Below are 12,554 nucleotides of genomic sequence, written 5' to 3' on the forward strand. Positions count from 1 at the left end.
CTGGGGTGGGGGGGGGGAATAAAACATTTGCACAGTTGACAGCTGGCCATGATGTGAGCTTTTAATGAATGAATAAAAATCTGACCGAAAACAAGCTGAATGGCACTCCAAAATAAATGAAAGCATGTTTCTGAATGTAAAGCATCGGTGGACACGCCCCCCGTTGAGCAAACCACGCCCACGTTAAAATCAAACGCGTTAGCCACGTGTGATCAGTTACTACACAGCTCTGCCTGTTTATTATTTGACGGTTTAATAAAGTGACTTAAAAAAATAAATACATAAAAATAAAAAAAAACAAAGGAGCGTCGTGACGCACGCTGACGTCCCGCGCGCAGCGGAAGTGGAGCGCTTGAGTGTAAACAGACCGTCGAGCAGCGCATGATGGGCTCAACCGGAGCGAAATGCGCGCTTCTAGCCGCTCTTTGCGGTGTGTGTCAGGCGCTGCAGGGCGGCATGCTGTTTCCCACAGAGTCTCCCTCCAGAGAAGTGAAGGACGTGAGCGGCCTGTGGAGCTTCCGAGCGGATCTCTCTCCGGAGCGGAACCGCGGCTTTGAGCAGCAGTGGTACCGGAGTCCGCTGGCGGAGGTCACGTGAGCTCTAACGCACTTACAGTCAATACAAATGTTTCCGTGTAAATTATATTATCTGAGCGAATCGTCGAATTTGAGGAGTATCTCACGGAAATAGTGCATTTATTAATTAAATTTTAATAATTTTTCATTGTTTCAATTTTTTAGTCCTAATATTTCAAGTCTCATACCTGTAGTATATATGGAAATAAAAACAGGCAGTGAGACGCAGAGGTTTTCAGTTTTTTAGATGGACCCACATCCTAAAATTTAAAAGGCAGCTCTATATTTTAATGTTTAAAGACCCCCAAAAAATATGTGTATAATATTATTTAGAAAATATTTAGTTTTTATAATGCTACATTATTACGTTTGTTTTCTACTTACTATTATATGTACCATATTATTTATATTTACTAAAACAACTTATTATTATTTAAAAATTTGATTTTAAACATATTTTATTTAATTTAGTGTCTTATTATTTATTTTTATTTTCAAATGTATTTAGTTTAATCTAGTGTCTTATTATTATTTTATTATTATTATTCTCTTAATATTTTCCACGGGTACCATTAATGCTTTATTATTACGTTTGTTTTCTATGTACTATAATACTGTACTGTTAGGATTACGTACCATATTATTTATTTACTAAAACAACTTATTATTATTTAATAATTATATTTTAAGCATATTTTAATTCATTTAGTTTAATCTTGTGTATTTATTTTTATTTTCAAGTGTTTTACTCAGTTTTTCTCTAATATTTTCCACGGTTACCCATAATGCTTCATTATTACGTTTGTTTTCTACTTACTATAATACGGTACTGTTAGGATTATGTACCATATTATTTATGTAATAAATTATTTTAATTATTTTCAAAATTTATTTAGTTTAATCTAGTGTCTTATTTATTTATGTTATTCAAATTGTCTCTAATATTTTGCAGACTCCCATAATGCTGCATTATTATGTTTGTTTTCTACGTAATACTGTACTGTTAGGGTTAAATACCATATAAATTTACTAAAATAATTTATTATTATTTAAAAAAATTTTTTTTAATTTTTATTACATTTATTTATTTATTTAATTTAATCTAAGGTCTTATTATTTATTTACACACAGTCCTTTGCATTCATTCCCTGATCAGTCGTCTTCTTTTGCTCTTTTTGCACAATACACTGATGTGCAATATGTGTGTTTTGTAAGGTTTCTTGAGAAACATCCTCTGTATTAAGAACAGTACTGAATGTTGTGAAATAAATGAATAAAAGCCAACTCATATCATTGCATAATATTGCATATGCAATCATTCAGTTTGCATTCTGAGTGTGTTTTAGGTGTTTATGTTAGTGTTTTTTATTCCAGACGGGGCCTGTTATTGACATGCCGGTGCCATCCAGCTACAATGACATCACACAAGACGCCAAAATCCGGGATTTCATTGGCTGGGTGTGGTATGAGAAGGACGTATGGGTGCCGGCGCGCTGGATCCAGGACCGGGGAGCGCGGATCGTGCTCCGAGTGGGAAGCGCTCACTATTACTCAGTGCTTGTAAGTCTGTGGGATGCAGATGGTTGTCTTTGAATCGTGATTAGTCACAGTCTCAGGATCTGTGATGTGTGCATCTCGCAGTGGGTGAACGGGGTCGAGATGACCGAGCACGAGGGCGGTCATCTCCCGTTTGAGGCGGACATCAGCGGCGCGCTGCGGCAGACGAGCGGGAATCCGTGTCGAATCACCATCGCTGTGAACAACACTTTGACTCTAGAGACGCTTCCACCGGGAACCATCCAGTACATGAACGATCGCAGCAGGTCAGATGACAAACATCACCCGTATAGTGGCCATAAAAATCACTGAAAATGAGTAACACGGGCGTTTTTAAATATTTTAGATGCTAAAAACCTCTAAATAAGATCATTCTCCTGTGAGGAACCCCATCTTAAAAATTAAAAGGCATCTATATATATTTTTTGCATAAAGACTCAATTTAAAGTGTGTAAAATTAATAATATAAATCTTATTTGAAAAATATTTAGACTCTATTAAGTTAATTTTCTACTTATTATAGCACTGTACTGTTCGAAGTATTATTTATTTACTAGTTTTTATCTGTTTATTTATTATTTTATTCAGATTTTTTTTAAAGGAGACATATTATGCCCCTTTTTACAATACGTAATATAAGTCTCAGGTGTCCCCAGAATGTGTCTGTGAAGTTTCAGCTCAAAATACTCCACTTAAACAAATTTTAATCAGATATTTTTTTTTTTACAATATTATTTTTTAACTTTTTAAAACATTTTTACACTTTTCCTCTTAACATTTCCATGGATCCCCTAACACTCTCGTGGAGCCCCATATTCAGTTCAGATAATTCAACAAAACATTATTAATTATCAGTGGATCATTATTAATTATAATTTATTTGATATCATACAGGCCTCTCAAAAATCCTTGATTTCTAACACGTACACTGTTTTTTTGTCCTTCTGTTTTCATGAACATATAACACAAAAACAACCATTTAAATGTTTTGACATATCATTTTGTTCTTCTGCTTTCATTTGGGATTGGGCAATTAATATAATATTGTCGAACTTCTGCTTTTAAAAACAATGGCTTACTTCCCCTATATTTACATTTATGTACACCAAATTTAGCTAATAGAAGTAGCATATTAAGTATATCAAATAATACAATATCATCACAATACTTAAGCCATGATACAATATTATTACTTAAACCAAATATACAAAAAAAAATTTTTTTTGTAATTTTATTTATTTATTTTTTATATTATTGCAAGTATAATATTATGCAATATTATATGAGTATTGCGATAACATTTTGCGAATTATTATATTTTTTTCAACTATAAAATATCGCGATACTATGCTGTATCGACAGTTTTTTTCTACTCATTATAGCACTGTATGGTTAGATGTATTATTTATTTACACACTTATTTAACCTTAACTGTCACCGTCCCACCTGTGGGACGTTTGGTGCTCTTTTTTTGTGTCTTTTTTCTCTATCAAATCTTTTAGTAATCATCATAAATCATATATTATTTGAAAGCTTAGAAGCCCAAGATTCATCCTGTGAAAACCATTTCGAAATCAGACATTGCTTTACCCTAGAAATGGTACTTTAAAATCTTTTGGCGGTCTCCTCCCCCTTAGCGGGCAGTGTCAAGTGTCATATTACAATATCATTTGAAAGCTTAGAAGCCCAAGATTCATCCTGTGAAAACCATTTCGAAATCAGACATTGCTTTACCCTAGAAATGGTACTTTAAAATCTTTTGGCGGTCTCCTCCCCCTTAGCGGGCAGTGTCAAGTGTCATATTACAAAATGAATTACGGTCTTTTGAAATCAAAACTTTTTATAATCTTGACAAAAAACATATCATTGGAAAGGTCTGAGTCTCAGGATTCCATATTAGGTGGATAATTTACAGTGAAATTTATACATTTATGACAAAATAGAGCCAATATTGACAGAGAAATCGAATCTTGACAAAAAACATATCATTGGAAAGGTCTGAGTCTCAGGATTCCATATTTGGTGGATAGAAGTAATATTGACAGAGAAATCTAGACATTTGTGACAGAAAAATGCATTAAAAAAAATTAAATGGAGTTTGGGTGTCACCCGGTGGCTGTTTGTGGTATATCACCCTAAATAAAATCTCACAGGAACCTCAATTTTTTTCATATCAACTTCAAATTTGGAACATAACTTATTTAGACATAAGGCTATAATTGTATACCAATTTTAGAGTAAAACCTAATATGTAAAATATTTATTATATATAAAATAAAATTAATATAGTGCATTTTCTTTACAGTAAATTTAAACTACTATAACTTTTTGATACTTAAATTTTTTGAAAAAATTCCACTTTTGCGACCTTAAGACCAACCTTATGTCTGTATTCCAAAGTGTTCATAAATTACAACAATTTAAGTTTGGATAGTGCACTTTCATGCCTATTTTAAAAAATGGGGGGGTGACAGTTAAGGGGTTAATCAATCAATTTTTTTATTTTAATCTGATTTTTGTTTATTTTAATTAATTTTTTATTATTATTTATTCATTTTTAAAAAGCTTTTAAACTGTTTTTTTTTCTCTAAACATTTCCACGGATCCCCAGCACTCCCCCATATTCAGTTCAGATAGTTCAACTAAACGTTAATTAATAATAATGGACAATCATAGTGAAGGCTATAACCAGTAAATAATACAGATTGTTAGATGATGATAAACACCTTCGTTCCCTCTCAGATACCCTGCTGGCTACTTCGTTCAGAACACTAACTTTGATTTCTTCAACTACGCTGGAATACACCGGCCGGTCCTGCTGTACACCACACCGAAGGCGCACATTGATGACATCTCAGTGGAGACGGCGTTCTCTGATAACATCGGTAAACATCAGCCGAAATCTGTCATTATCCACCTTATTTGTAACATAAGAGCAGATTTGGATAATGGTAACTTGAATGTGCTTCCAATCATTTTAGCTGCACAAAACAGTTGCTTGATATTGTAGACTGGTATTTGTTATCATATTATTTTAATATCATAATCATAAACACACTAGTTTGTAGAGTAAATCGTTTTACCTTTTATTGTACTTTTATTTTCCTTCTAGTTGTTTACATACAGCAGCTAATGAATCAGAAGTCTTGCACATTAACAGAAAATATCTCACTTGCATGTTACAAAATAACATTTATAAAACGGAGAGTTCCGGTGCTTGATTCTGATTGGCTGAGCCGCGTTCGAAGCTGTTGTAAATTACTCTACAAAGTAACACACACCTTTGTTTACTTCTGTGTTGCTCGGCAACCACTTTGTTGCAACCACATCTGTTTCTGAGGAGCTACATTGTTTGGCGGATTAATATCATTACACTTTATTTGCTCTGTTTTATTTTGTGAAACCTTACTAAGTATATGGAATAACCGTTTTATAAAAGCAATAAACCCCGTGAAGCCGTGGTTTACAGTGAATTTATAACAGCTAAGGGGCGTTGTTAGGCACGACGCGAAGCGGCTTTTTGGGGCTTATTGCTTTATTTTACTTGATTTACATAGTCTTGACTGTTTAAATATTAAATATAGTATACATAGAAAGCTCCACATCCAATAGAAACTAGAAATATACACTTTTTAATGCTATTTGAGTGCAAGAAACAACATTTATCAGACCGTTCATGTCAGATTTTGGGCCGCCAAATGAACTGAAGGGAATTTGCGCTAGTCTAATATATAATAGATACAAATAGATTTGTATATAACAATTGAGTTATTTATATAACAATTGAAATGGAGTGGTGCACTTAAACTTGTGTAGGATTTACTTTGAAACAAGAAATTGCTAGTAGATTTCACAAATAATTATAAAGAAAAGGCAAGTAACGCATTAAATCAAAGTGAAATTTTGAAGTAGAAAGACTGAAATAGTATTTTCATACTCCAATAATCCAATAAACTTTGAAAAAGCATTATTTAAAGTGTAAGCTTTGTTCTTTTTTGGTGAAAATAACATCCTATATTGTGTTTATTAAGAAAGGTACTAAATGTTCAGATCAGAAAAAATGTTGTTACATTCTCTGAATGCATGTACTGTATGTATGCATTTATTTTTTATTGTATGTGCTTTATGTGTATGCTTGTTTTTAACATATTTTATATTGCTGGCTTCTCAAACAGTAAAGTTGTATTGTATTGAAAGGCTATTGTCAACGTAGTCCACCAACGTCTTGTTCCACTATGAAACGCATGTTATTAAGCATAATATTGCATATAAATCATTCATATTTTGCATTCAGTGTGTCACATTATTTTCTATGATAATGAACATTAGGCCCCAGACGCTGCCTGTAGAGCTTGCTTTAGCAAATGTTCGTTGATTTAGTCCGACTCATCCGATCATGTGTCTGTCCTGTGTTTTAGGGCTGGTCAGTTTTAACGTGTCCGTGTTGGGCTGCTCTAAAGCCGCTGTGAAAGTCACGCTCTCGGCTCAAGACGGCAGATGTGTGGCTTCGGCCGACGGCTCCAGAGGAGTGCTCAAAGTCACAGACGTCAGCCTCTGGTGGCCGTATCTGATGCACGAAAACCCAGCTTACCTTTACTCCATGGAGGTCAGTGTCGAGAACAGTTTCCCATACGGCCAGGTGCCTCATATATACACAGTATTATTGGGAATGCATGCACTATTAAAATGCAATGCAAATGCAAGTTACTTTGGATAAATGCATCTGCCAAATGCATAAGTGTAAAAAAAGATTTTCCTTTTTAATGTTGCACTAGTTATAATGCTTTTATGTGGCCATTTTGTGTCATTCGACTAATCTAGCGATCATTATTTGTCTCACAAGTATGAGCGTTAACAAATACAACATTTTTCATTTTAATAATGCATTAATAAACGTTGAAATTAAGTATGAACTCAAATTATTTCATTATTAGTTCATGTTAACTAATGTCGTTATGGTACATTAGTTGGTAAAGTGTTACTAAGTTTAGAGATTAATTTCTGTGAATCCGTTCAAACCGGTGTTATTTTAGTATCATTGAGATAGTATTAAAGTTTTTATTAATAATCTGTTTTGTTTTCATTTTAAATTTTCTTAAAGGTTTAGTATTTTTTGTTTTTTGAAATAGTCTTTTTTATATGTCTATATAGTTTTTATTTCTTTTTAGTTCAGTTTGTGTTTTAGTTATTTTAGTACATAAAGGTAAACTAAATGAAAATTTGAAATGTTGCATTGGAAACTAGAGGAAAAATAAGTTAATATTTTATTTCAAATAACAAAAATGTAATAACTATAATAACCCTGGTTCAAACTGTGTGAGTTGATTTAAAACTCTATTAAATAAATCACTTGTACAAATAATTTGTATTATTGTACTATTAAATAAATCGTCTGTAAACTAAATGAAAATGAGATTAATGTCTATGAATCCGTTCAAACCAGTGTTATTTTAGTATCACTGAGATACTATTATAGTTTTTATTAATAATCTGAGTTAGTTTTTATTTTTATATTTTCTGTTTTCGTTTTAAATTTAAATTTTTATTCGTTTTTTTTTTTAATGTCTAAATAGTTTTCATAATTTTTTCAGCTTGTGTTTGAGTTCTGTTAATCAGGTGAACTAAATGAAAATTTTATTTTTAGATTTATTTTAATTTGATTTCAAATTACAATTTTTAAAAAAAATTTTTTTTTATAGATTCAATGTATTGTTTGCTTGCAGCATTAATCAAAAACACTGAAACACGTTTCTGCATGGCATTTTTCATGCATTAAAATGTTTCAGTTTAAAATACTGTATATGTAGGTAAATATTGCTGTCGATTGCTAAACTTTTTGTAGGTTCAGGCGACAGCAGAGGACGGACAGACGGATGTCTACACTCTTCCTGTGGGAATTCGCACCGTTAAAGTCACCAGCACACAGTTTCTCATCAACAACAAGCCGTTTTACTTCCACGGGGTCAACAAACACGAGGACGCAGACGTGAGTGACACCAGACGATACTGACCACTGACTGACTCTTCTATAGGAACTGAGAGCTAGAAATGACTGTTTTGGCCCTCACATCAGATCAAACCTGTACGGCTTTCTTTCTTCTGTGGAATGCAGAAGTTTAGTGTTTACGCTGCTCTTTTCCAAGTGACTGAGGTTTGATGCTGTCAAGCTCCAAAAATGACACCATAAAGTTTCATAAAGTAGTTCATAAGACTCGCGCGTTATATTCAGAGTCGCCTGAAATCATATGTGGAGCAGACTGAAACACTATGCATTGAAAAGCTCTGAAGTCTCATTCATGCTTTGCACATTTTCAGTCGTACTGCATCAAGAGATGCATTGGCTCTTGTGTGCCGATTACAGTGCGACTGAATCAATACACACACACATGATCTTTTCTTTTAGATTATATTTTTGTTTTATGTATTTTCAGTTTTCATTTTAATTTAAGTTTTAGTAATTTTAGTACTTAGTTGCCAAGCAACATTAGTAATTTATTCAAATTTTAGTTACAATGCAAAATTATTAATATTAATAATATTTAATTTTTTTTTAATTTTATGTATTATCAGTTTTCCTTTTAATTTTAGTTTACATTTTAGTAATTTTGTTGCTTTTTGACATTTTTATTCTTTTCTTTTTTTTTTCATTTTAATTAATCTTTAACTGTTTTTTTTTTTTTTCAGTAATTTTAGTACTTACATTTATTTTATTTCAATTAGTTGCCAAGGCTAATTATTAATTAAAATGTATTCTAATTCTAATGAATGATCATGCACATAGTTTTCTTTTTATTGTTATTATTATTATTATTAATAATAATAATAATAATATTTTTAGCAAAATTATTAATATTAATAATATTTAAATTTTTTTAAATTTTATGTATTATCAGTTTTCCTTTTAATTTTAGTTTACATTTTAGTAATTTTGTTGCTTTTTGACATTTTTATTCTTTTCTTTTTTTTTTCATTTTAATTAATCTTTAACTGTTTTTTTTTTTTTTCAGTAATTTTAGTACTTACATTTATTTTATTTCAATTAGTTGCCAAGGCTAATTATTAATTAAAATGTATTCTAATTCTAATGAATGATCATGCACATAGTTTTCTTTTTATTGTTATTATTATTATTATTAATAATAATAATAATAATATTTTTAACATTTATTTTATATACTATCAGTTTTTCTTTTCATTTTAGTTTAAGTTTTGGTAATTTTGTTATGTGCTTTTGTCATTTTTATTATTTTTTATTTGAATTTATTTTATTTTTGATTTAGTTTTAGTAATTTCAATACTTAAATTTTTTCTCATTCCATCTTGTCTTTTATATTTATTAATATTTTGAGCTTTTATTTTATGCATTTTCAGTTTCTATTTATTTTAATTTTACCTTAATACTCACTTTTTTCAATTTATTTGATGTATTTTCAGTTTTCATGTTTAATTTAGTTTGTTTTATTAATTTTGTTATGTGCTTTGGTCATTTTTATTCCTTTTTTGTGGGGGGGTGTATATTTAGCTTTAATTGATTTCAGATTTAGTTTTAGTAAATTTAGTACGTAATCATTTTATCTTTTATTTCAATTAGTTGCCAAGGCAATATTTCTAATTAGAATTAGAATGCAATTGTATGAATATGCACATGGTCTCCTTTTATTTTTAATTTTAGTTACATTTTTAGTAATTTTGTTATGTGCTTTTGTCATTTTAATTGTTTTTGTTTATTTTATATTTCAGTTTAGCTTTAATTAATTTTTATTTTAGTACTTAAACTAATTAGTACTTGGACGTTGGATGTTTAACTTCACATCGTCTCCTTTTATTTTATCATTAAGCTCAGTTTTAACATTCTGCTACGGAAGAAAGAAAGTCATATGTGTTTGAGACTGTTTTAAGAGTGTCGCTTTAAGAGTGCGTAAAGTGGTAAAAGCAGCTGATACCAGCATTTAATTCACCCACACAACCGCATCCTCCTGTGCTTCTGTTATTATAGCTGATGTTTGCTCAGAGTCAGAGTTCACGGACACACACTGATCCTATGAGAGTATAACACTGTATTGTCACCTCACTGACCCTGCGGTTTGTGTCGCAGATCCGAGGGAAAGGCTTCGACTGGCCTCTGGTGGTGAAGGACTTTAACCTGATGAAGTGGATGGGAGTGAACTCGTTCCGCACCAGTCACTATCCCTACGCCGAGGAGATCTTGCAGATGGCTGACCGGCACGGCATCGTCATCATAGACGAGTGTCCTGGAGTGGGAATCAAAGACATGTGAGACGCCGTCCCAAATACTAACACTTTTCACCCAGATGTGCCTCAGAAACTGTTCACTGTCCTGTTTCATCTCAAATGATGTCAAGGTTACAAACCTGTAGGAAATTAAGTCTGACTGGATTCATTCGAAACGCCACTGTTTTTTGAGACCAATGTTGTTTTTAGTATTATTTATATGCTTTTATAGTATTTATTAATAATTAGAATTAGGTTTTATTTATATATTTTTAGTTTTCATTTTAATTTCAGTTTAAAATTTAGTCATTTTGTAATTTCTTTTTAAATTTTTTCCCCTTAATATTTAAATATAGCTTTAATTATTATTTTTTTGTTTTAGTTGTAGTAATTTTATTATTTAAACGTATTTCAGTTAAATCTCTAATTTTTGTTTAATTTAAGTTTTAGTTTTTTCTTATATATATATATATATATATAAATAATTTATTTTTATTTCCATTTTGGTTTTTAGTAATTTATTATTTAAATGTATTTCACTTAATTTCTCATTATTGTTCGAACTCATGCTCCTTGTGACAGCCCCTCCCTGGCGCATCCCCCTGAGGAAGGACATTCTTTCTCAGGGGCTGGGCACCATATGGCACCCGCGTCCAGATCTCTGGAACCTCCATGTGTGGCTTCTGGATGGGACGCGGCAGACCTAAGTGACATACCACCAGCGGTGGTAGACACTATCCACTATACACCTTGAAAGTGTATGTCGCTGCTATCGCAGCACATCACGATGCAGTCAAGTGAAGAGTGCCTTGTGTTTGGGCCGGCCAACTCTCACGTTGTCCTGAGACCCTGGCCTGGATACGTGCCCAAGGTTCCTACCACTCCCTTCAGGGATTGCCTCCTCCTGGGCGCTGACGCAATGCGCCTCTCTGGCAGACATGTGTCAAGCTGTGGGCTGGGCGACACCTAACACCTTCGAGAGGTTTTACATCCTTCGTGTAGAGGATCTTACGGGAGTTCTTCCCGTGTGTTGGGTAACAGGTAATTGGCGGGAAGATCTGGCTCGGTGTCACGCTTGCTGCGCCATTCCCCCTCACACGGGGAGCGCCTTTATTCTCCCAGCAGAGTTCCCCAGTTGGCGAACCCTGGTCGAGCATCCTCCAGCACACCCGGCAGTCAGACTTGGCGGAGCAGTCTGACGCCAGGTCCAGGACTGGTGTTAGCATGCCCGGAGTCCCGGTCAGCCCCTGTACTGGGCTAGGTGTCCATATGGCTTGATTCCCTACGGGTAATCCCATATGTGTATTCTTCCACGGCAAGGTTTCCCTCTCTGTAAACCCGTGTCTTCCCTTGACAGACCCGCTTTGTAAGTCTCTTCTGGCAGTTGTTCCATCCCTACTCTAAGGTAGGACCTGCCTCAGAGACCTATTCCATATGTAGTACTGCCCCCTGGGTCAGTCCATATCAGTATTTCCACATGTCACCTCCCTACGGGTAGGATGTGGTCTCCGTAGCGACCTTTTCCCTTAAGGCTCGCTTCCCCATCGTTCTGCCAGGCTGAAAGAACAAATAGGAAAAATTTGAAGCAATCTTTCGCTGAAGGTTGAAATCCCTTCCAAAAACTTTTTTGTGGACGGAACAGCAGCATGGCCTTCTCCAGCAGCGATGTACTCACCGTTTGGTCCCCTTCGGTACCAAGGTCAGTGAATTTGCGCTGGGGCTTTGGGAAGGTTACGACCTTAACGTAACTTTTGTGGCACGCCACGGCTTGTCAACAATTGCAGCGCCACAGGGTTGTGACGGTGTTCAGGTTGTGGCGTTTTCCATGGACCCCATATGTCGTTCGACATAACTCGTAGTGACCGACAGATAGGGAATGTCCCTACATAACCCTCATTCCCTGATAGAGGGAACGGAGACGTTATGTCCCCATGCCACAACCTTGAACCATTCGCTGTTGCCGGGACACGTTCTCGGCTCCTCAGCATAAAATCTAATGAGTGAATGCGCGCTGTCCCCTTATATACCCGTAAGCACGGGGAGTGGCTCAGCATGCAAAATCCACTAGCCAATTTTCATTGGCGTTTTCTCTTAAACTCAGAGATGATTGGCCTCCCAAGTGAGACCCCATATGTCGTTCGACATAACGTCTCCGTTCCCTCCATCAGGGAACGAGGGTTACGTACGTAA

At 34.1% G+C, this 12,554-nt stretch overlaps 1 protein-coding gene across 1 annotated transcript in view; it reads left to right on the forward strand.

Moving 5' to 3' along the window:
• The first annotated feature begins 334 nt into the window (after positions 1–334).
• Positions 335–12,554, forward strand: part of LOC107734369 (beta-glucuronidase-like) — a 23,896-nt gene continuing 11,676 nt past the window's right edge. Inside the window, exons 1-7 of the mRNA XM_016546309.1 lie at positions 335–588; positions 1,950–2,135; positions 2,217–2,398; positions 4,875–5,017; positions 6,551–6,738; positions 7,975–8,118; positions 10,228–10,406. Coding sequence (XP_016401795.1) covers positions 382–588; positions 1,950–2,135; positions 2,217–2,398; positions 4,875–5,017; positions 6,551–6,738; positions 7,975–8,118; positions 10,228–10,406 — 1,229 coding nt within the window. The 5' untranslated portion in view covers positions 335–381. The remainder of the gene's footprint in view (positions 589–1,949; positions 2,136–2,216; positions 2,399–4,874; positions 5,018–6,550; positions 6,739–7,974; positions 8,119–10,227; positions 10,407–12,554) is intronic.

The sequence above is a fragment of the Sinocyclocheilus rhinocerous genome, unplaced genomic scaffold (genome assembly GCF_001515625.1).
Source record: "Sinocyclocheilus rhinocerous isolate Xijiao unplaced genomic scaffold, SAMN03320098_v1.1 scaffold370, whole genome shotgun sequence".
Classification (NCBI taxonomy): domain Eukaryota; kingdom Metazoa; phylum Chordata; class Actinopteri; order Cypriniformes; family Cyprinidae; genus Sinocyclocheilus; species Sinocyclocheilus rhinocerous.